General features: G+C 53.0%; 9 protein-coding genes across 9 annotated transcripts; 6 read left to right on the forward strand and 3 right to left on the reverse strand.

Moving 5' to 3' along the window:
- Positions 1-1,100: 1,100 nt before the first annotated feature.
- Positions 1,101-2,569, forward strand: BO95DRAFT_505806 (SDR family oxidoreductase). Its single transcript, XM_025591175.1, has 2 exons — positions 1,101-1,553; positions 1,617-2,569. Exons 1-2 carry the CDS (start codon positions 1,140-1,142, stop codon positions 2,403-2,405), a joined length of 1,203 nt encoding a protein of 400 aa, XP_025438386.1. The 5' UTR covers positions 1,101-1,139; the 3' UTR covers positions 2,406-2,569.
- Positions 2,371-3,589, reverse strand: BO95DRAFT_505810 (NAD(P)-binding protein; the record flags this gene model as incomplete). The annotated part of the gene is made up of 4 exons (XM_025591176.1): positions 2,371-2,818; positions 2,891-3,168; positions 3,226-3,464; positions 3,532-3,589. 4 exons carry the CDS (start codon positions 3,587-3,589, stop codon positions 2,515-2,517), a joined length of 879 nt encoding a protein of 292 aa, XP_025438387.1. The 3' UTR covers positions 2,371-2,514.
- Positions 3,590-3,864: 275 nt separating this feature from the next.
- On the reverse strand, positions 3,865-5,804 carry BO95DRAFT_467477 (fungal specific transcription factor domain-containing protein; the record flags this gene model as incomplete). Its single annotated transcript, XM_025589294.1, has 7 exons — positions 3,865-4,378; positions 4,424-4,582; positions 4,632-4,812; positions 4,859-5,048; positions 5,101-5,167; positions 5,233-5,478; positions 5,593-5,804. 7 exons carry the CDS (start codon positions 5,802-5,804, stop codon positions 3,865-3,867), a joined length of 1,569 nt encoding a protein of 522 aa, XP_025438388.1.
- A 382-nt stretch (positions 5,805-6,186) lies between these two features.
- BO95DRAFT_372208 (uncharacterized protein) lies at positions 6,187-7,845 on the reverse strand (the record flags this gene model as incomplete). Its single annotated transcript, XM_025582990.1, has 5 exons — positions 6,187-6,387; positions 6,521-6,652; positions 6,784-7,092; positions 7,294-7,607; positions 7,689-7,845. Coding segments are annotated over 5 exons (1,113 nt in total), but the record flags the coding sequence as incomplete, so codon positions are not given.
- A 2,508-nt stretch (positions 7,846-10,353) lies between these two features.
- BO95DRAFT_505815 (MFS transporter) lies at positions 10,354-13,142 on the forward strand (the record flags this gene model as incomplete). Its single annotated transcript, XM_025591177.1, has 12 exons — positions 10,354-10,379; positions 10,492-10,767; positions 10,837-10,989; positions 11,042-11,141; positions 11,322-11,422; positions 11,496-11,922; positions 11,995-12,181; positions 12,254-12,532; positions 12,590-12,737; positions 12,808-12,847; positions 12,915-12,963; positions 13,036-13,142. 12 exons carry the CDS (start codon positions 10,354-10,356, stop codon positions 13,140-13,142), a joined length of 1,893 nt encoding a protein of 630 aa, XP_025438390.1.
- A 750-nt stretch (positions 13,143-13,892) lies between these two features.
- On the forward strand, positions 13,893-16,264 carry BO95DRAFT_517650 (ankyrin repeat and protein kinase domain-containing protein; the record flags this gene model as incomplete). The annotated part of the gene is made up of 2 exons (XM_025591912.1): positions 13,893-14,486; positions 14,552-16,264. The coding sequence occupies 2 exons, from the start codon at positions 13,893-13,895 to the stop codon at positions 16,262-16,264; spliced, it is 2,307 nt and encodes a 768-aa protein (XP_025438391.1).
- A 793-nt stretch (positions 16,265-17,057) lies between these two features.
- On the forward strand, positions 17,058-19,570 carry BO95DRAFT_421915 (uncharacterized protein; the record flags this gene model as incomplete). Its single annotated transcript, XM_025584579.1, has 4 exons — positions 17,058-17,468; positions 17,514-17,642; positions 17,694-17,857; positions 17,914-19,570. Exons 1-4 carry the CDS (start codon positions 17,160-17,162, stop codon positions 19,568-19,570), a joined length of 2,259 nt encoding a protein of 752 aa, XP_025438392.1. The 5' UTR covers positions 17,058-17,159.
- An 859-nt stretch (positions 19,571-20,429) lies between these two features.
- Positions 20,430-21,441, forward strand: BO95DRAFT_421917 (glutathione S-transferase family protein). Its single transcript, XM_025584580.1, has 2 exons — positions 20,430-20,631; positions 20,690-21,441. Exons 1-2 carry the CDS (start codon positions 20,482-20,484, stop codon positions 21,242-21,244), a joined length of 705 nt encoding a protein of 234 aa, XP_025438393.1. The 5' UTR covers positions 20,430-20,481; the 3' UTR covers positions 21,245-21,441.
- Positions 21,442-21,632: 191 nt separating this feature from the next.
- Positions 21,633-23,312, forward strand: BO95DRAFT_505833 (phytoene desaturase family protein; the record flags this gene model as incomplete). Its single annotated transcript, XM_025591178.1, has 3 exons — positions 21,633-21,758; positions 21,814-22,350; positions 22,464-23,312. Coding segments are annotated over 3 exons (1,512 nt in total), but the record flags the coding sequence as incomplete, so codon positions are not given.
- Between the last annotated feature and the right edge of the window lie 8 nt (positions 23,313-23,320).

Genomic DNA, 23,320 nt, shown 5'->3' on the forward strand with positions numbered 1-23,320 from the left:
TAAATCTGGCTATGCCTTGAAGACTGCCGTGTCGCAATCATCGGTTTGCGCGTTGGTGTGGAGCACCAGGATCTCGGGTTCATTGACAGCACCCGCATACCCAATGTATGTTGATCATAACCCCTCTTATACTCTGTGCAAGCATTAGGTGTGTTCAGTTGTGATGTGGTGTGTTGTTATCTGTGAAGTGAGCTGAAATATGCTCAACACGATGCTTAGTGAAGAATGCGATCGTCCGACCATGTTCTGGCAATGACGATATGAAATGGTCGCTGTTGTATGTAGCTATAGGTATTGATCCAGACCCTGTGAATAAGCCCCCATCTGCGTATGGATTTTGGCAATCTCCTGATTGAGATAAGAATACTGTGGAGGCGGAGCCGGTTTACAACTCATGGGCTACTGGGTTAGTGGGAAACCAAAATTCAAACCTGAACGTCCAGGCTAGTTAATCTATCGGTCTCTCGCTCGGAAGGAAGAGGATGGAGAGAGATTGGTCTAGAGCTGGCCAGACTGATGTGCTTTTCTGGTAGAGGGCTTTCCGGTCTTTGCTGTGTTCCGGAAAAGCGCCCTGCGCTTGAGTGTAGATTTTAAACTACTAGTCAGTTATGATCGTCTGTATGACAGTGTTCCAGTGGAGATAGCGTTCTCTTGTGATATGATGCTCGACCTGGTGTAAAATGCGGGATTTGCGGGGAGAAAGTGCATATAATGTATGGAGTATTGCTAATAATATCTCCGACCAGTGTGGACATGTTTGCTGTCTATCTTAAATTCGTATGGAGGATTTGCTGCGAAGTTAGGACATGACGTATTAAAGTCAGCATTAGCCCCAGTCTGCCAGTCATCATCAGAAATGACCGTCCGAACACCGAGGTACTTAATTGATCCTCTTGGTTGGCCCGTAGTTTAGCTAACTGCACCGGCGCATGCGCTAGTATAGAAGTGGATCGGACACCGAGCACTGAGAGGTCAATTCACCCACGGATATGCAACTATATCAACGCAACAAGCAAGACATGCAACCCCTCTCAGCTATGGAGGTACCCCTCCTTCCTCACATTTATCAATCCCAAGCCCTGGACAGACTTTCACTCTCTTCCCTCCCAAATACAACCCATCTGCCACCCACAACAACGATGACCACCCCCCCAAACCACGCCCTCGTCTTCGGCGCCTCCGGCATAATAGGCTGGGCCTTCGTCAACGAGCTCCTAAACAACTACCCCTCCCCCGACACCTTCTCCCGCGTCACTGCCTTCACCAACCGTCCTTTATCACCAGAAATCTCACAATGGCCCCCCTCCAACAAACTGCAGCTAGTCTCCAACCTGGACCTCATCCACAGCGACCCAACCAGCCTGTCCACCTTCCTGCAATCCCACGTCCCCGATTTGGGAACAGTAACAACCGTCTACTTCTGCGCCTACATCTTCTCCGCGGACCCGGCCACCGAAACCGCCCAAAATATCCACATGCTCCGCACCACAGTCCAAGCGATTGAATCCCTATGCCCGAATTTCCGAATGCTCGTGCTCCCCACGGGCGTTAAGGTACCCCTCCCTGTCCTTCCCCTGTCCTGTCCCCTCCACCGTATCAATACTAAACAAAGCAAGGCCTACGGCGTGCACCTCCTCGCATCCTTCCCCTTCGCCTCCCACCTCCCCCTCCGCGAAACCCACCCCGCGCTCCCCTCACCCCACGCCACGCAACTCTTCTACACGCACCAGCACGCCCTCCTCCAGGAGCTGTCTGCGACCAAACAATGGAGCTACATCGACCTCCGCCCCGACATCGTGGTGGGCTTCGTGCCCAACAACAACCAGCACAGTCTGGCACAGTGGCTGGCCCTGTCCCTGAGTCTGTACCGGTACATCCACGGCCGGGGCGCGGTGGTGTCGTTCCCTGGCACACCGAAGAGCTGGACCGCCAGGGCGCAGGATAGTTCGCAGGATGTGATTGCCCGATTCGGGATTTTTCTTTCCTTGAAGTCAAAGGGGGAGGTAGGGGGGGAGAGCTTTAACGTGGCTGATGCGAAAGAGCCGGGGACGTGGGAGGGGAAGTGGGCGGTTCTGTGTGAGTATTTCGGGTTGGTGGGGGTGGGGCCTGAGGAGGGGGAGGGGTGGGATCCGGTGGAGTTTTTGCAACGGCATAAGGCTGAGAGGGGGCAGATGGAGAGGGAGTATGGGGTGAGGGGTGGGCATGGGACGGTCGAGGATGGGGTGAGTTTGAGCCATGTGCCTGGGTTCTTGATGAAGGGATTCGATTTTGATCGCCCGTTGGATCTGGGGAAGATGCATCGGGATTGGGGGGATGCGGCGGAGGAGAGGGATGCGCGCGGCACGTGGTGGCCGGGTTTTGATCGGTATAGGGCTGCGGGGATTATTCCGGATTTTGGGAGGTGATTCTGTTTTAATGTGTTATACGGAGAGGGTGTACTGAATATCATGTGTGAACGGCACAGTATGTGTGGTATTGAGGCGAGAGGATGGGTGTCATTATATAGTCGACAGGCTACTGCCCACCCCTCCTCTCCCTCGCCAATTTCTCTCTCACCGGCGCAAAGATCTTCTCTGTCACCTCGGGCGTATGCGCCGCGAAGTACGGACTGGGCGCGATGTTCCACTCCGGCACCACGCGCCGACCCTCAGGCCCGCGCGCCCATATTTCCACCACCGCGCCCCCTCCGTACTCCCCCGCTTCGATCAACTGGACCATACACTCTGCCACATCGGCGGGATCGAGCAGCTCCTTCTCCACGAGGGAGTACTGTTCCATCGCCGCCGGGCGGTCCGTGAACAGCGGCGTTCGCACGGCTCTAGTCTCTGCATTAGCAATCGCTCTAACCCGTCCATTCTTCGCTCCGTCATTTGACTCAGAGTGCACATACGCAGGACAAACAGCCGTGACCTTGACCCCCTCCATCGCCTCGTACGGTGCCATGGCCTTGACGAACCCCCACACCGCATGCTTAGCCGCCGTATACAAGGGCGCCGCCGGCGCCGCGGCGATCCCCGCCAGGGACGAGACGCAGCACACGACGCCCTTTTTGTTGGCGCGCAGCAACTCGCGTATGGCGATACGAGTCAGCTTGATGGGATGGTTGGCGTTGATCTCCATTGCAGCGTAGCCGTTCTCCTCGGTATCGTCCCAGAAGTTGGACCATTCCTGTTATATCTCTGTCAGTCGCTGGAGTGTGGGGTAGTGTCTGGGAGGAAGCCGTACGGGATCGAAAACGCCCGCGGCGGCGATATACACGTCGGGCACATCGCCCCATTTGTCCAGGGAGACACGGATCAGAGCTTGGAGGTCGGCCCAGTTGCGGACGTCACAGGGTTGGAAGAGGATTGAGGCGGTGGGTGTGTTATTCACGAAGCTTTCAGCTGCAGGGGTGAGTTTGAGGTCCGCGATGATGGTTTTGGTGTCTTTGGAGGTGGCGAGCTGGGCGGCGGCTAGACCGATGCCTGCCACCGAGTCAGAGATTGCAGTTTGGTAGAAGCGTGTCCTCAATGCAGACTAAATCCGTCTTACCGGATCCCCCGCCGGTGATCACCACGATTTTGTCTTTGACGGGGAAGTCACCGAACATGGTGTTGGGTAATAGAGACGGATTGTAATCGTGGTATGGAAGATGCGGGGTTCTGAGGCCTTTTATTCAGCCCAGCAAGGTGTATTTCCAAGATTTGCAGGGCGGATCCAGGCTAGCGTCGATGCAGGGGATTGATGATCGCGTCCATCGGCAAATCATCTCTCGTTGGCACGACTGACGATATGCACGACAAAGCACATCACGAATCGCGCCAATCGAAAACAGCCACTTCACCAACCCGTCATCACCTGGTTCAATTACTGCAAGGCATGCATCTAGAGGAATCGATACAGATACTCAAGGTTTTCCAGACTGATCGTCGAATCGTGGGACGGCGACCACATATGATCTGTATGGCCCGCGCTGACGCTGACATTACACAACTCGTCCCCGTCCTGCAAAACATCATCCTCGTTCGGCAGATTCAACGACAGTTGGATCGAATATGATGTATCAGCCTGCAGAACAGGTGGTACAGCCACATTACCCTCAAGATGCATATCCAATGGCGCATTGCCCCTGTTCTTGTCACTAACCTCGTCCTCATCAGGTGTAGTAATGGCTGCAGGCTTGCCGCACTCCATCAACCGCAAAGTGCGGGCCGTGCTATTGTCTAGACACCGAAAGAAGAGCTCAAGGACCCAATTCTCCAAGTTCCACGACTTTTGCAGCTCCTGCAGACCCAGCAGACAGAGTCTTGCGCGGTGTTCGGCTAGTTTGCGACCAGTCCCTGTCTCTCTCCGGAACTGGAGGGTGTGCATGCACAATGTTGAGAAGACGTGCGTGATTCTGGTCCCTTAGCAAGATCCGAGCTGGAAAGAGATTCGGACTTACAAACGAGTCGACCCGTGCTGCACGAGGTTGTGCGACAGCATGTCTTCGACGATCCTCGTGCTTCGCGTGGCGGCGTCGACAGCAATCTGGTCCTCTCCACCCGTGCCTTTCTCCGGAGAGTGAAGGAAAAGTGGTCGGTAAAGGAGGATATACAGGTTGCTACGTAGGAATTAGTGGTAGAGCAGACCACTTGGAAAATGAGCCGTACTTGTAAGTCATATGTATCAGTCCCGTGAGGAATTTTGCCCGCGGAGTCACCGCACTATCCTGCCTCAGCTCCGCCGGGATACTCGATTCCCATTCAATCAGCTGCCGATGCAGGTCTTTTCGAGTCTCCTGGCTGGCTAAAGTTGGCGTGGGCGAGTACTGCGTTGCAACAACCGTGCGGACTGCCTTGTCAGCACACACATTCGTAGGGGTAACCGAAGAACGTACGTATTCTCGCAAGCTTGGCCATTTCCACCGGATACTCCACATCTCCCACCAGTTGCACCCCGAACACAGACGTGTCATCCAGCACCTCGGTCTTCCGAAAATCATCCGGCGCAAGCATAGCGATATCACAATCCTCGTCTCGGATGCGCGGCGGCAGACCCAGGGCGGCGGCACTCTGTTGATCGCAAGTCTATCCACGGCAGGTCAGCAACTCAGCCCAGATGTGTGAACAGAGATCTCACGTAAAGGGCCCACCAAATCCGCTTCCAAAGCCTCTCTTCTTTGGCCGACCAAAGCGAGAATTTTGCCCTGCGTCAAGTCACCCATCAGCCAGTCCCCAAAAAAGAAAGGAGACCCCAAAGAACACAACCCACATCGCATGCATCCCCCGCTTCTGCGCCAGACTGATCGCGATCCCCAACCAGAACCTGATATCCCGCTCCTCGGACGGCCCTCCCCGCCAGAAGCTGAGCAGAAACAACGTCTGCAGCTTCACTGTCTTGTCTGTCTCCCAGTCCTCATCATAGAGTGCTTTCGCGCGACTGTAGAATAGGGACTTGGCCGAGTGGCGATCCACGAATTCCGTCCGGGCCGAGGCATCGACGGGGCAGAGACTCACACTGATGAACAGCATTGCGTGCAAGAGCAAGGGCGAGAGGGTACCCCGGAGGTACGAATGCTGCACATCCGCCCGGTAAATAATGGGGAAGCACGGGTGGAATCAGTTGAAGTACGCTTGTAGCAGGAGTGCACAGGTACTCGGTGGACGGAATGAGAATGCGCCATTGGCTTGGAGGCGGTGCTCCATTCGCAGCTTGCGGACGCGGAGGGCTTCGTCGCGCGCGCTCGAGACATTTGAGCGCCCGGGGATGGGGTAGCAGAGACGGGCTTGTGGGATGGCAGTGGTTGTGGTTGTGGTTGTGATTGTGGTGGAGTGTTCGGACATGAGTGGCCACTCTCGCGATGATAGCTGCAATCTAGATGGTCGAAACAATTTAGCATACAGCCAGTTGGCTTGTCCACCTCGAACCCCAAACAGCTTCCTACGCACAGTAACACCATGAGACGAAGCCAGTGTAGAATATTGTTCTACCGAGAAAGAATGTCCTCGACGGCAAAGTATAAAACCTCAGTCGGCTAGTACGTCTCAATCCGGACAGTGATGTATTGTGCCAGTCTGGATGACGGGTGATCCTGTTTAACATCCTTATATATCAGAATAAAAACTAGGGCATTTTCACGCCCTAGACAATCGCACCTTAGGCGCCAGCTGAAAAAGTTACAAGAGAACAAACAGCAACATATCCTCCAGACAAAGTCTTGATACGTCAACGTGCCCCAGAGTCGCCCTGCTGCTTGGTCTTCCGCTCGCGGGCCTTGCGGGTCTGCCGGGCGACCACATACCAGGAGGCCAGTGTGAGGAGGGTCAGCGGCACCGCCAAGATGACGAAAATCCAGAACTGCTTAGATATTGTGAAGCTGCCCTTTTCTCCGCCATCGAAGTCGAATAGGTTCATTCCGAGGATTGACTGGCATTTGATCAGTTAGATTCATGTTTCAGTGGTTCGGTTGTTGTGCAGTTTTAGAGTTCTATCCACAGGACACAGACAGGGTAACAGAGGGCAAAGGGGATTCGGAGTCAGAATCGATGTAAAGACTCACAGACACAAAGCTTGCGGGGAGATAGATAAGCGTGACCAGCGTCATGGACTTTACAGTTGAGCTGTCGTCGAAAGACTCGGTGCCCAGCTTCAGCATCTGATTGTTGACGTTGAGATTTACTGCGACGGACAGCTGTATATATCACCAAAGAATAGGAATTGTGATAGTTAGCGGCGTGGTCGCAAGAGAATAAGATGAAGCAAGAGAGGGAGCTTGGTGTTCGTTCTGTTGGTGAATTCTCATTGGGTTTTTTCTTTACGTACCGTATTTGCAATCCCTTGTACCTCGTTCTCCAGAACTCGCAGCCCTTGGAGGGTAGCTGTCAGGTCAGCCTCGTGGTTTGCAAGCTCATCAGCAACTGCATGGTAGTCAACCGCCGGAGGGACTCCCGGCTTTGGGGAATGGAGGAGCTCATTCAAGCGGGTGAGCTGACGCACAGTCTGCAACGCCACTGTGAGCCGTGCAGCGAGAGAGGCGGCTTTATCCCCCAAGGACTGTGGTTTGATAACGTCGCGGAGTTGACTTTCGTCATCATAACTGTCGAAGCTGTGCATGTCATACACGAGCTTTCGCTGTGACCATTCAATCACGAACATCAGCATGGTCTAATTCACTTTATCGTTTCCAATGTATTTCATTTTCTTTCATGGTTTCTCATATGTTTCCCGCTTGAAATAGAATCGCTAGTATTAGACGGAGGCAGGGGGAGAGGTGTATGTGAGTGTATGGGTATCGGTATGGGACTAAAGTAGAAAGAGGGGTGCCCGGAATACACATACCGTGTTCTCAACCTCCGTCCCAAGATGATCGGCAATATAAATTCTCCAGTTCCTAAGGTATACCTTCAGAATTGCCCCCGGCACCAGGTACCAGTCCACGAGAGGATTATAGTTCTCAGCGAGACTCGCCGCAAAGTGCTCCACCGCCTGCTGCAACTTGGACTTGGGGCGCGCGTTCAGCACAATCCACAGATTCTCGGAGTTCCTCGGATCTACACGCTGAAAGACGGCGACCTGGCGGAAGGTCCAGCTGGGCCCGTTGGGCATTCCAGGCTCGTACTCGGGGTAGGTGAGCAGGTAATGCGTATCTTCATTGCCGCAGTCAGAGTGAGTACACTTTGTGAAACGAGCGAGCGTTAAGGGATTGAGGCAAGGGAGAGCGACTTTACCGTGGCTTCCATCGAGTCGCGGCCGGGTACGCATCACCCCACGACCTGCATCAGCACTAGAGGGTTTCCCTCCGAATGCAAGAGCTAGATCAAAGAAAGTGGAGTCGATCTGGTACAGGTCAAGCAGGATCTGAAAGGTGGATTCGGTGATGGAGAGGGAGTGAATAGATCTTCGAGAGGAGATGGATCTGATCGATCGTTAGAGTGGCAAAGAAGTCTCGGTTTTCGGGCGCAGAAAGACTAGTATACACTATTCGCAGGGGCGGCTTTGTGGTCGTAGTGATATGCCGCTCGAATGAGTGGCTGTGGGTAAAGTAAAGGGGATGGTTGTTGCTGTTCTGATCATTGGCATCGAAGACATAGATGTCAGACCCTTCGGGACTGGACTTGAATGTCTGGTGGTGATGAGGTGACGAGATAGAATCAGGGGGAACACCTTGATGTCCTGTGGATTGCATTGAATAGAACGATTTCTGTCGAAATAGTAGGCTGATGCTTTGGACGCACGGGCTAAATTTGCTATCTTCTGGCAGTAAATGGAGAGAAAAAGCCCGGACTTAAGCTCCTCTTTGATATCAACAGTCTATATAGCGGGACAGAAGGCGAGATTGCAGCAAGAATGCTACGGGTGCCGTGGTTACAGAGACAGTCTAATGGGGTACAGCCACGAGCACGAAGCAGCATCAGGGTGATTACTAGGTATGCTGTCTACATGTGATCCAATCAGATGGAAGCAAGCAAGAGAGTCAGTCAATTCTACAAGGCATATTCATTCACTAAGCCCCAATACACGTCACTGCCTCTAGATGCTGTATAAGGGAGTACATGTATCGGGTATCCATGATGGTAACTATGGCAAACCCTTCCTATGGGCCGACTCATCATATTACGGCAGGATGTCCCTGGGTAAAGGGCGCTTCAGCACTCGCGTCCAAGCCCAAAATGGTAAGGAAGTGCGCTTACTCGATGTCGGCCTGCGGGGCGATGAAGGTCAGCCTTGCCACGCAGCCAGTAGAGCTAATGCACCTTCTCACCAGACTTACCCGAGTAACCTGTCTGGGAGCATCAAACTTATAATATTGACCGTTAAGCTGTGGCAATGTGGTAGGCTTGGTCAGAGATACTTCTTGCCCGTCGCCTCCTCAACAGGATCATCTTACCGTGACACGGATGTATCTGCCGAAAAGCTCTTCAAGCTTGGCTTCTAACTTTGGTATGCCGACATACTCGGTTATTTCCGGACCTAGGCAGTTGCGAACCACGGTAGGCATGTTGACGGAAGACTGCACCAAAAAGGGTCGGACCGGGGCTGAGTATACTGGAGGTGATGCAGTGTACGAAGGAAGTTGAGCGATGGAAATTTGACACAGGCTGGAACCTACCGTCCAGATTTATCAACAGCGCCCCTGAGTGCGGGGGAGGATATTCGACTCCACCCAGCGCCTCGGTCACGGAAATGCGGTACATCACTGTCGGTGGAGACAGCATTATGCGGATGGGATTGAAACCATTGTAATTCCCAAATACAAGCTGTTTGTCATACTGAAAGTCCCGGCTCTTGACGCTGACGTGGTCGGCGACGAATGGTTGGGGAAAGGTAGGTTACGCGCTCTGAAAAGCAAACTCGGACATTGCCGTCTGCACTACTGCAGGATCCCCCTGTCACTTGGGCAAACAAATCCCAGTCGCAACAAATCAGATTCTATCCCTCACAGCCACTACTCTAACAGCTGAACACACCAGGACTACTTATCCTCCATCATTGTCAAATCAAGAAGCCACACTGCTGCGCAGTCTGCCTCACCAGGGTTTCGGTCTCTTACATGTAAGGCAAACTGCACCATCCTTAATACCGAGACTCGAGCTCAGAACTTTCCTTTGGATCAACTCCTACCAATATCGATTTATCTTCCATTCACATTGCAGCATAGTAATATTATCTCACAGATGTGAAGCGAATCCTGGAGCAAGTGCTCGAGATGTGCCAGTGAATAGAGCTCCAGTACATGATATTACAAATGCGAGCATCCTGTGGCGCTCAGCCATCTCGTGTTTGGGCCGCGAATCACAATTCCATGTACAAATCATCTGCATGAGCTAGGATAGAGAGTTACATCCGGTATGACTGGGCTTGAGACCGTGTGGTCTGGCACACGTGCAAGGTCGAGCAAGGTTGGGTGTACTTGCAACGCAACCCCGTGTTCGGAGAACGGGTCGCGAGGTTCTGAACAGTTGAAAGGCCTCATCCCTCCGACTATAACCTACTCCAGAGAATAAAGGAGAATTGGATATCTTGATTGCGAAACGGTTGTTTGATAAATTGCCCTTGATAAAGTACATGCCGGTCTTTATCACAGGTCGCGGATAGCAGCCTGGGTATACAGTTTTTGGGTGGGCAGGCTCTTGGGTCCGCGATCGACATACAGTTGCACCCATGGTAGGACCGAAGAGCCTTGTATCGACTCCAGATTACGTGCGTGATTATCCTACCAGATTCAGGCAAGACTGCCAAGCCATCACTTTCGTCTTCCTGCACAGTTACTTATTTCTTTTCCTCGACTCCCGCGCTGTGAGGCTGGATTACTAGTGGAAGACGAGCTCGTCAACACAAGTCGATCAACACGAGTCAATCAAGAGGTCCTGAGAATCCCAGTTATCCAGCAAAATGGTCGATGATGATGATGCATGGCGGTAAGTCGATTCTCCCAAGAATACTGGTAGCAGAAAGCAAAGACTGTCACCCCGCAGTTGATTCTGCGGGTAGAGGAAACGATTGACTGACACAATAACCTTCTTTGAACAGTCGCCTGGCCGACAACCCCTTTTCTTATCGTTTAGAGGCCTATGTCAAGGAAGATATCGCTTTGTTCCACAAGAATAAACTACTAGAAGAGGTGATCTCGTTCGAGCAGTTTCGCAAGGGTGCTATGATCGCACGACACGACAGCTATCAAGGAGCAGTTGGCTTGACTCCTGCAGAGCAGCAGGCATTGGAGAATGAGAGAAATCCAAGCTTCTGGCGGCAAACCCAAGATCTCAAGGTCACCATACTCACTACTGCGTGCGCAGCCATTGTTCAGTAAGTCCGCAAGCCAGAAATCCTATTCCAATCGGGTCATCAGGTGTAGATACTCACTGCCGCGACTAGGGGATGGCAGCAGTCGTCCATCAATGCGACCAGTGACTCCTGGCAACAAAGCTTCCCATACAATAGCCCCGATGGTAAGACCTGCGGGTGGGACGAACACCGCTACTTGGCCGGGTTCGTGAATGCCGCCCCATGGATATCTGCAAGTATTATGTATGATGTGGGAGAGGTTACATATACAAGGGCACAACTGACATAACTGCAGTGGCACCTGGCTCACCGATCCCCTGCAGGAGGGGGGACTCGGACGACGGCCCGCTCTATTTGTCTCGGCAATCTTCTGCATTGGCTGCGTGCTTGGTAAAGTATTCCCTATGCTATTAGCGATGTTGAAGAACGCTGACTGATTACTTGCAATAGGGAGCGCTCGAAGCACTTCTTGGCAAACTCTCCTTGTGTGTCGCCTGCTGTTAGGCGTTGGGGTAAAAATCTTCAATCTCGAAATTGACAACCAACAAATCAGTTGACATTGACTCTCTCTTCAGATAGGAGCAAAAGCTTCAATTGCCCCAGTGCTTGCTGCGGAGGTAGCTGACACGAGAATTCGTGGGCGAATCTTGGTCTTGTGGCAAGTTTTCGATGCTTTGTAGGCCACCCCACTCCTGCTCGCCGGCTGATAGTCAGCTCAAAGGGGGTCGAGTTACTAATGTCGGAAGCAGAGGGATTTTCCTTGGTTTTGCATGCGTCTGGATTGTTGATCAAAGCTGGAGGGTTGTTCTCGGAGCCCCTGCGATTCCAGCCATTGTCCTCCTCTTTCTAGTCTTCCTCTGTCCGGAGTCGCCCCGGTTCTTGATTCGTACCAAGAAATATAAGAAAGCGTATTTGAGCCTGCGTCGCCTGAAGGAAACGGAGGTTCAAGCTGCCAGGGACTTGTATGATATCCACATCCGGCTTCAATGGGAGGCCCGCATACTTGACAAACGAGATCCCATCGAGGAAGTCGATGATGTCTTCCGGGGCGACAAGGTGCCCAAACCAAGCTTCAAGCTATTTCCACGGCGAATCGTTGAGCTCTGGACCAAACCACGGAATCGAAGAGCGTGCATCGCTGCCTGTCTTGCCATGCTGGCACAGCAGATGTGTGGGGTGAGACTTGCTCACATCGACCAATTCTTCCAATTCTTTGCATTGCGCTAATTTCAATTTCAATTGAGTCAGATCAATGCGATTGCATTCTATTCAAACACATTGTTTGGTGATAGTGAGGGTTGCAAGATGACTCCGCCTCAAAATGCCACGACGAGCAATACTGGAGTCACCAGCAAGATGGCCAACCTTGTCCCTCGGAATGCGACCACCAATGGTACATTAATCGAGAACAGCGATGTGGACTGGATGAACTTCGGTAAGAAAATTGTGCTTTGATTCCCGTATTTAAGGCAGTCGGTCTCGACAGTTTTTAACCTTTCTTTGCAAGGCTTCGGACTCTCTAATTTTGTCTTCTCCCTTCCTGTGTATACGCGCATCGATCAAGTCGGCCGCCGAGTTTTGCTCCTGTATTCTCTAGGGGGGATGTTCTTTACATTACTCCCGTTGGCAGTCGGAATTTTTGAACTCGCTCCCCATTATGGCGACGGAGGTTTCAAAGCCATGGTTGCGATTCTGGGCGTAGTGGCCTTCACAGCGTGCTATGGCGTCGGCGCTGGGCCGGTGCCGTTTACCCTGAGTGCGGAGGCTTTCCCGCTAGCGGTTCGAGGTAAGTTGCGACGAATGCCAGAGATGTCTGAGATGCTGATGCGATGCCTATTGCCAGAAGTCGGCATGAGCTTTTGCGTGATGGTTAACTTCATCGGGCTGAGCCTGATTATCTTGTTGCTGCCCGAGGTCACTCAGATCTTACAAGACCGCGAAGGCACGGCGCCCAAGTGGCGGGGCAATGCTATCCTGCTTTTTTACTTCATGTAAGTATGTGATACCTTCGCCGGAGCGGAAGCTGTTTGCGGTCTCAGCCCCACTAAAAATGAGAACTAGGGGATTCAACGCTCTCGCATTTGTTTTGGTCTTCTTCTTGGTACGCGCTATCGTCGGAAACTTGAACGAACATGTGTGACCCGTGTTAACATGGTCTGCGCTCGTAGGTCCCGGACGGTACGCAGAAGCACGGGCTGGAGTCCATGAACGAGATCTGTATGTATCGGAATTATCCCCTACTTGATTGTTACTCTACCACTCATTTCGACTAACCTTACTCAAAACCAGTCGGCAACAGCATGATGAGCCGTCTGAAAAAAGAGTACCTTGGTCGAGACGACGGCTCCGCGCAAGAGATCCAACTGCAGAACACAAATGGTGGCGAAGTACATTAGCGAAGCCGTAGTACCTCTCGTGCCGAATGTAATCACAGAGGCCAGCACAACTGAGGGGGGAAAGTTGTCCACAATCTAGATAGCTTTGCAAAGTATATGTATTCTCCTAGTCTAGTTTATTGAATTCATGTGTGGGCTAAGCAGCCAGCACAGTTGGTATATTTCAGGAGGCAGTCAAAGTGGCGCAGCGAAAGCAGGTAGACGAATTCAATCAACACAGTAGTTCCATCAGGACCCGGGAATTTCCAAGCACCGTGAGTGGATAAATGAGACATTCAGCTCTACACGAGACTTTGCCCATAGGAACATGGCAGCAGTCGCTACCCTACTGGCAGACTTCCAGGGCTGTGGGAGTTGGACACGTGAGCTGATGCCCAGGAGACTAAGGTAGCTACCTAGTAGTACCTAGTAAGGACGGAAGTGGTCACTTCTCTCAGACTACGTCGTTTTTCTTCGTCCTTCCCCACTCGAACTGCTTGACTCACTACCTCCTTCTATATCACCCTGCCTCCCACCACTCCCACCACTCCCACCACTCTTCATTACATATGCTTTGCCATCTTTGACCATGTACCATCGTTCTTCATGCGCTACAATAGTCCTTTGCCTTCTTCATATTTCATTGACTTGATGACGACCTGCGTTGGGTGTCGACTAAACCAACAAGTGTAGTCTGGTGCTCTTCTGACCCCCCATCACCATCACTCCCGGTTCACAACCAAGACCACAGACTCCCTTCTAACTTACACTATGGCATCAAGTCTCTCTGACTTTGACGTTCTGTGTGATGATCTTCGAAACGAATTTGCCATTCGAGCCCAACGGAAGAAAAAGCCTCACGAGAAGTTCATTGCGCGAGCCACCTTGGAGACCATCTGGACCGAGGAACGGCGGCAACGCTTCCTTGCCAGCGCCATGCCAGACCGCGACAAATCTGCAGATGAACATCTCTTCACGGATTATATCCAGACGCTGTCAATTCTAGTCTACATTAATTGGAGTCGGGAGAGCTGGCCTCGGTTCCACGAGATCTTCCTCAACCACGACCGGAAGGACGCCCAGATCCATACGTACACCTCAGAGGGACTTATGGATCCAACCTTTCTAACACCGGCGCCAGGCGACAAATTCGCAAACGACCGGTATATGTTTTGCCCAGTAGATATCATACACAAAGAACTTATTGAACGGTCAGAAGAATGGCGCCTACCGTTCGAAGAAGTGGAGCCACCCACACAGCCCCGGCTCGGGGCGGGAGCGTCAGCTGAGGTCATTTGCGCGCATATCGCCGCTGGTCATTTCTGGTCTTCTCCCACTCCGGATGTAAACAAGACCCCAGATTCGGTAAATGTCAACTGACTCCCCCGTTGGTGTTTCACTCGCTGATCGACTGCGCATGGATACTCTAGAGGCCAACACCTGTTGCCGTGAAGAAATTCAGAGCCAATCACCGAAATAACTTCCACACCGAATTCGCGATCCTCAGACGGTTGATTGAGCGCCAAGGGGATCATGGACATATCGTGAGCATGCTGGGTGCAGTTGCTGTGGGAGACTACCTAGGCATACTTCTGCCCCTGGCGCAAACCGATCTCGAGAAGATCCTCAATGGCACAGTGCAGTTGAACCCCGCACCACACTGGTCCCATCTGTTGGAACAATCCGTGAACTTAGCGGCGGCCCTTCAAAGCGTGCACAATGACAATTACTGCCACCGTGACCTGAAACCGTCAAATGTTCTGGTGTATACGGACAATCGAAGCGACGGCGATTCTCGGGCGGGTCTGTGGAAGATTTCTGATTTTGGGATGGCCGAGCGCAGTCCCGCCCCGGGCGATATAAGAAGTTCGCGCTCAAGACCGTCTTTGGATGCGCCAATAAGTGCCTACGAGGCGCCAGAAGTTGTGCTCGGCACGCATCATGGCTCATTGAGCGATGTGTGGTCGTTTGGATGTATTCTGACTCTCGTGATTGCCTTTGGGGTTGGGTCAGAGAATAGCGTTACTGACCTTGATGAACGAAGACGGTCAAGCGGTGTGTATGACTGCTTTTACACGCTCTCTCCGGCTGGCCTCAATCCCCAGGTTATGGGGTGGATTAATGAGTTGCCAGACCGCTATGGTCACAGAAGCCAATTTCTCGAGGATTGCAAGGCCGTCCTCTTGCAAATTCTGACTATTGATCCAATGAATAGGCCAACAGCGGGTGAGGTTTCTGAAAGATTGCAGACCCTGATCAACAGCCATCAGTCATTTGTGGGCCTTGAGACCCAATCACCCGGAGGATCCCTTGACTTTGACCATCGATTGTGGGAGGCTATTCGTGAGTCCGACTCGGAGTTTGTACGTGCACGTGCCATGTCCAGAGAGCGTGTGCAGCTATCGGAGAACCAACGCCATGAAGGAATGGGCCCATTACATTACGCCATCGCCCGTGGCAAGAAGAAGAACGAGATGAAGGAAACGATCAAGTGGCTGTTAGAACTTGGTGCTGGCGTCAATACCCGCTCTGACAACGGGATGACTCCCCTTATGGCCGCCGCCTACGGTGGCCATGAAGCGATAGTGCAAATTCTCCTTAGAAACGGTGCCGAATGCGAAGATACTTACTGCTGTGGAGGATTGACGAGCTTGCATTACGCAGCTCAGGCAGAGGCTGGAGCAGGCGTGTTGCTTGAAATTTGTACTCATCCCCGCCCTCCTGACCTTATCAACCGTCCCGATAGAGATCTGGGAGCAACCCCTCTACTTCACTTTGTCAAGAATGCGAGTCAGTCCCGCTGGGACCCCACTGTGAAGAAAAGATTCGACGCATTTCTAAGGGTGCACGCAGATACATCCAAGGCCGACAAGAGTGGGCGTACCCCACTATACGAGGCTATCCAGAAGAAGGATCGAGACTTAGCGCTCTGGCTTCTCGATGCCGAAGCTCAGTTTGGAGCCTTGAAGGTGCCTGAAGAAGCAATGCGGGCATTGGGTAAGGATTTCCGGATCAAGTTCGAAGAAAAGCAGGCCCTGGGAACTTGTGTGGAACTGGTTGAGAGCCGGAGGCCTACTGGAAGTCGGAAGCCAGAATCCCGCTTGCGACAGATCGTGTCCCGCAGTATGAAGTTGCGTTCATGATACCCTGTATTTTTTGCATTTTGACTTTTGTTTTTATGTCTTCCGAAAGCCTATGGCAACATCGCATGATTTTTTGTAAGGTGCTAGGTTCAGTTTCGCAACTGTAAGAGGGCCTGTACAAGGGTGCCGGACGATGTGAGTTCAGGCTATAGTTACGAATTGATACATCGATATTTAGTTTGAATTGTGTATAGTCACCATCTTAAATACTTGGAGAGGTGATTGAAAGGTGCTATGAACGGGTGCTTGAACAGCAGTAAGCCGGGGTCTTTCGGGGCCCACTAAGGGCACATCGACAATACCTCGCGCCAGTATGGGTCACTCTCAGGGGTTGCCCTCCTTATCTTGATATATCGGCCATTACCATTCATATCTTGTCAGACAACGCAACTCAAAGCGGGATTTTCCCTTCGACGTGCCCCTGTAACTTGATGTAACACTTCCCGGCTGTGGCGGGAGGCAGCGATCCCGCAACCCGGTAATTGGGGGTGGCAATTGAGAAAAGAACAGGGAACAGGGATAGTTTAAAAGAATTGCATCCCATATTTGGTTTCTTTCCAATGTAGGATGGTGGAGCAAGGCTAAATCTGCGGCCTCTCGGGCCCTGCTCAGAGAGTGGGTGGAACTGATGAGAGTAAGCACTAACACCGATCCTTGTTCAATTGACCTTTTTAGCCTGCTTGATTATCTTAGAAGCTGGAGCGGCTCGCAGTGAGCTTAGAGCTACAGTCAGAAAAAACATTATTTATTCATGGACCCCGCTAGCGACTGCTGGCGACTGCTGGCTTGATGTTGAGCAGTTGCATCCGCCCCTCAGTGTTGTCTAATTCACTGGATCTTTTTAATTCTCTTGCAAGCTCTAGTCTGCAAGAGAAACATTCAGAACCGTTTCAGTATGCCACAGGGAATTAATCGCCAGATGCGGCAAGACTCTATTGAGATAGAAGTGACTCGGAATTCCTGTAGGGTCTTAGATACTCTTACTGAGCACGCAAGCGAGGATGAGAACGGCGAACTCGATCAAAGACCATTAGTGACGGATGAGAGGCCAGAAAAGAAACACATAACCATTCCCGAGATTTCCGGCTCCCGACTCGAGGGCTGGAAGTTCACTCTTTTCTTAGCTTTCATCGCAAGCGCTGTCGTTCTGTGTCTCAACCTTGCATTTTTGTCGTACTCCTTGACAAATGCTACCTATGGTGACGTCTCACCCTACGAAAGCGAAAAACAAACTTACTTTTCTATGGAGTTGAATCCCTTGATCAGCACCATCATATATGACGGAGATTGTGACACTGCTCATCGTCTATCGGTCGGCTTTCATTTTCTGATTAACGTTCTTGGCACCATACTATTGAGCGCCAGCAACTTCGGGATGGTATGAGACGATGCATGAAGAGCTCAGGATGGCAGCTAACAAATTCAAAAGCAATGCCTAGCTGCGCCCACACGGCCGATTATTGATAGAGCCCATAGAAAAGGCCACTGGGTGGATATCGGCATACATAGTCTTCACAACTTATCTCAAGTGTCTCGAAAGCACTTAATCTCTTGGTTATGCCTGGCATTGTTCTCCCTACCCTTTCACCTCGCGTATAGTCTTCCCTGGAGTCACTGTCCAATGGCCTTTTAATAAACTAAAGCAACAGATATAACTCCGCCGTCTATTCCACAACGTCGGCCTACGTATACGATATTTTCGCCGGCTCGGGGTCTCTCGGGCAGAAAGACATTTTCCAAGTTAACCTCAGATACCCCTACGAGTCATCTTCTAACAAGTCCTCTTCTTTTTCCGAGCTCCTGTCTGCAGCAAGACGTGGGAGCCTTCAGCACCTGGACAGTCAGACGTGTCGTGAAAAGTCCGCAGTCACGTTTCAACAAGCTTATCAGAAGTTACCGGTCGTGACGGATGATGTCAATGGAAGCAATGATACATATGCCTACATCGATACCGCGTATGTTTTCACGCCGTTTACCGACACTACGGAAACACCCTACAATTGGCTGTGCGACTATACATCCCTGGATATCTCTTATTGCAACAGGAGACGCAGGTATCTTAACTACTCGTCACCAACCTCGCTCGATGGCAGGGTCATGTTTGTGGGAGAGTATAACTCCACGGTTCAATACTGCTTAGCTGAAAAAGCAGACCAGCATTGCAGGCTTCGGTACTCCTTTCCGTTCACAATGATCGTGATAGGTTTTAATCTGGTCAAAATGTGTCTTTTGCTTTACATGTGGGGCCGACCATTAGAGGCACCAATCCTGACCAGTGGGGATGCAATCGCGTCATTCCTGCGGCGTCCCAATCTTTATTCCCAATCCCGGTGTCTAATTACCAGTCGTGACGTGACACGAGGCTCTCGAGGCATGGGCTCCCAGGCTTCAGGGACCTCATCGCCCGGACCCAAAGCATTCGACAACGAACGGCAACGATGGGGCGCCGCGGTCTCCGGTCGTCGGTGGAAATTCTGCGTCTCACTCTGGCTGAGCGAAACTATCGTCTGCGTTGTGTTGCTAGCTTACGGCGTCTCCCAGATGTCCAGCAACCAGTCAGGCACCAACGCCTGGACGCTCGGGCTAGGCGCGGTCACCTCGAATAGCCTGATATCTGGCCTCCACCGGCCGATCTCCCTCGTCAAGAACGTGCTTATTGCTAACTCACCCCAACTGCTCTTCTCCTTTTTCTACCTCGCTTTCAACGGGTTGCTCACATGCTTGACCATGGCCGCGGAGTTGAGTGGCTACGCCGAAGCGCGCAAGGGCCTTCGGGTCTCGTCGAACCCCCAGCACGCGCAGCGATCCAACTATTTTCTGTCCGTCCCGTATCGTTACGCGCTTCCGTTCATAGCCACTTCCACCGTCCTTCATTGGCTGGTTTCGCAGAGCCTTTTTTTGGTCGGCGTCGAAGAATGGGACTCTGGCTCCGGGAGTGTAGTATTCTTCAGTTGCAGCTGGTCTGCGGCAGGGATCCTGGGCAGTATCATCGCTGGGGGCGTGTTTCTAGCGGGAATTGTCGGGCTGAGTCGCCGGAAATTGGACTCCGCTATGCCCGTTGTGGGAAGTTGTAGCCTGGCGATTGCCGCGGCGTGTCATCCGGAATACGACCCTAGCCTGTCTCAAGAGAACAGGACTGGGTTGCAGAGCGAGGAATGCGTTCTTGATTCCCGGGAAATGGGCGAGGAGGATATGTCACTCTTGCCCGTCCAATGGGGCGCGGTGCGGGTGACTGCCCCTCTCGGTCATTGCAGCTTCACGAGTGGGCAGGTCGAGGTACCTCAGGCAGGAGGATTGTATCAGTGATAGGATCCGGCCAGTAACCTACCAAGAATAAAACCTTGATATATACCAGGTGTAAGACCTTGGCCATCACAACCATCCGTGAACCGGAGATGAGGGCTTTACGGTGAGCAGTTTTGATGCCTGAGGTCATCCCGCATTATCGGACCAGGTCGAGTTGTCGGACAGCCCCCTGTGAGCTCGCCAAGCAGAGCAACCACGCTTTGCTTAGCGTTGAACTTTCAGATCGCGTGTTGTCGACTATGCGCAGACGCGTTAAATAGGCTGATAAAGTCGACCCGGCTTGAGGGCTTTCTTAATGCGCAGCATGTTGCCCGGCGTTGTGGTGACGTGCTCGGCAAGAACATGTTAAATCGTTGCCTGACGAATAGCTCGCTTGCAAGACATTGTAATATTGCGATGATCACGGATGTGTCTAGGATGTCCTTGAGATGTGACATTCAAATAAGAGCACGAGTTGATCAATTATCCCGGCTGTAAACGTCACCTGCCCACTTTGTCTGCCGACGCATTGAAATACATTACCTGAAACCCACGTCCATCTGGTACGTCCATCTAGCCCAGACAAAAAGCTTTGAAAGATATGAATGACCGTGCCAGCCAGCGAATATACTCCCAGTTGCACTACCTTGAAAGTCACGTATGTAAAAGATTGGAAGGGAAGGTATAGTTGTTAAGCATGGATTTGGCACAACTAACGTACTGTACCTACCGCAAGTTGATTTCTAATATCCGGGGTCGGCCTCAACTGCCGAATTAATAATAGACAGAGCCGTGGAATTACGCGATCCGCTCCCCACTTGGCGTGGACTGGCGTCATTCCGCGGTTATTAATTCTCCCCGCAACCCCTCAACTTTCCAACTTTCTTCCCCTCAACAAACACCATCGCCAGAACATTCACAAACACACGAAGATGTCCCCCAAGATCACGCTCTACACGAACCGCCTCTGCCCCTGGGCTCACCGGGCGCACATCGCCCTCATCGAGCTGGGCATCGACTACGAGGAGGTGACCATCGACCTGGACACCCCGCGTGAATCATGGTATCTTGAAGTCAACCCGGTACGACCGCTTCCTTCCTTACACTATCCCCCGAATCCCCTCACTAACACCCTTCAAGCGTGGTCTCGTCCCCGCCCTCTCCTACGACGGCACCATCATTCTCGAGTCCGCCATTATCGCCCAGTTCCTCGTCGACGCCTACCCCTCCCACATCCTGCCCCCCTCCAACACCCCCGAGGGAGCTCTCAAACGCGCCCGCACCACCTTCTTCGTCGACACCTGGGCCAACAAGGTCTCGAGCCTGTACCACGCCACCCTGCGCGCCAGCGACGCCGACCGCCAGGCCTCCAGCGACGCCTTCGTCGCCGCCGTGAAGAAGGAGATCGAGCCGCTGATCTACCCCGCCCACACCGCCGGCCAGGGCCCCTACTTCGAGGGCAGCGAGAAGCTCACCTTCGCCGAGGTGCTGCTGGGCTCGTTCCTGCTGCGCCTGTTCTCCCTGGCCAAGCCCGAGTACGGGCTGTTCCCCGCGGATCTGGTGCAGACGCTGGAGAAGGAGACGCCGAACTTCAAGCGGTGGGCGGAGGCGACGATCGCGCACCCGAGCGTCAAGGCGATCTATGATGAGGAGAAGGTGGCGACGCGCACGGTGCGGAGATATGGTCAGAAATAGGGGGTGCGGAATGGGGTGCGACGCAAGGAGGGGAGTCGGTTGTAGTGTGCACTGCAGGGTTGGGAGGCCGGCTTTTGTACTTGTGTAGGATCAAGGTTCGGCAGAACCGGGAAAGTCAGTCTGGAGGTTCCCGGTTGCTCCGTGATGTAACCTTATCTTGCAGCCCGCTAAATATGCATTACTTCATTGATGACCTCAATTGCGTCGGCGGTGGTCGGTGCTATTTACTTTGCACATGATAAGAAAATGTATAAACAATTGTCGTCGGTTGGGTGGTGAGTAACACAGGGCAGAGTTTCCGCAAAATGAAGTCCAAACCACCCAGCGTGATTATCGTCGGTAGGTTATCGTTTCCCTCCTCTCCACATTGCATTTTTTTTAACATCATGTAGGTGCAGGCGCCGGCGGAATAGCGACCGCCGCCCGTCTGGCGAAACGAGGGTACCAAGTGACGGTGGTCGAGAAGAACGACACCGTCGGGGGACGATGCTCGTTGATCGAGGAGAATGGCTACGTTCGCATCCTTTCTCTGCTTCAATCAACTGCACATCACTAACTCCAAGCTGCAGCGCTTCGATCGCGGCCCCTCCCTGCTGCTCATGCCCGAATACTTCGAAGAAGTCTTCGCCGCCCTCGACACGACCATGGCCGCCGAGGGGGTCGAGCTGCTGAAATGCAACCCGAACTACCGCATCTACTACGCCGACGCATCCCCGCCCCTCGACATGTCCACCGACATGGCAGCCATGCAATCCGTGGTTGAGGCGCACGAAGGCCGATCGGGCTGGGAGCGGTTCCTGCAGTTCCTGGTGGAGGCCGGACGACACTACAACCTCTCGCGACAGCATGTGCTGTACTCGAACTACCCACACGTGTGGAGCATCGTGAAGCCGGGGATGATCCGCAACACATTCCGACTGCATCCGTTCACGAGCGTGTACGCGCGGGCGGCGCATTACGTCAAGTCGGAGCGGTTGCGGCAGGCGCTCACGTTCGCGAGCATGTACCTGGGGATGAATCCGTTCGAGGCGCCCGGGACGTATTCGCTGCTGCAGTATGCCGAGTTCGTGTACGGGGTGTGGTATCCGCGAGGTGGGTTTCGACGGGTGAGTATGCCTACTAGTACCCCTACCACCTTCCTCGAACGATCTACCCACCTACCTGGCTCGCCAGCCCTAACTCCCGCATTCACCTTCGTGCAAATACTAACAGAGCAAAGGTCCTCGACGCAATCCACGCCATCTCGACCCGCCACGGAGCGACCTACTGTCTCAACACGCCCGTCTCGCACATCACCCTCTCCGCCGACCAAAAGACCGCCACCGGCGTCCAACTCACCACCGGCGAGACCCTCACCGCGGACACGGTCATCATCAACGCCGACCTAATCTACGCCTACAACCACCTCCTCCCACCAACCGCCTACTCCGCCTCCCTAACCCACCGCGAAACCTCGTGCAGCAGCATCAGCTTCTTCTGGTCCTTCAACACAACCCTCCCCCCCCTAGAATCACACAACGTCTTTCTAGCAGCAGAATACCAAGAAAGCTTCGACGCCATCTTCCACGAAAAGCACCTCCCGCGCCACCCAAGCTTCTACCTCCACGTCCCCAGCCGGGTCGACGCGACTGCCGCCCCGCCCGGCTGCGACGCCGTCGTCGTCCTCGTCCCCGTCGGCAACCTGGACCCCTCCCCATCCGCCCCCCCACACACGGCCACCCGAAAATCCCGCCCGGAATACTGGGACACCGTCGTGGCCCAGCTCCGCGAAACCATCCTGTCAACGCTAGCGCAACGAACCGGCGTGCCCGACCTACGCGCCCATCTCGTGCACGAACGCCTAGAGACCCCGCTGACCTGGCGCGAGAAATACAACCTCGACCGCGGCGCGATCCTGGGTCTGTCGCATTCGTTCTTTAATGTGTTGGGCTTCCGGCCTAAGGTGCGCCATCCTGATATTCGGGGGCTGTTTTTTGTGGGGGCCAGTACGCATCCTGGGACGGGGGTGCCGGTTTGTTTGGCGGGGAGTCGGATTGTATCTCAGGAGGTTATTGGGGACTTTGAGGGGGGGAGGGG

Source organism: Aspergillus brunneoviolaceus, assembly GCF_003184695.1.
Source record: "Aspergillus brunneoviolaceus CBS 621.78 unplaced genomic scaffold BO95scaffold_73, whole genome shotgun sequence".
Classification (NCBI taxonomy): Eukaryota; Fungi; Ascomycota; class Eurotiomycetes; order Eurotiales; family Aspergillaceae; genus Aspergillus; species Aspergillus brunneoviolaceus.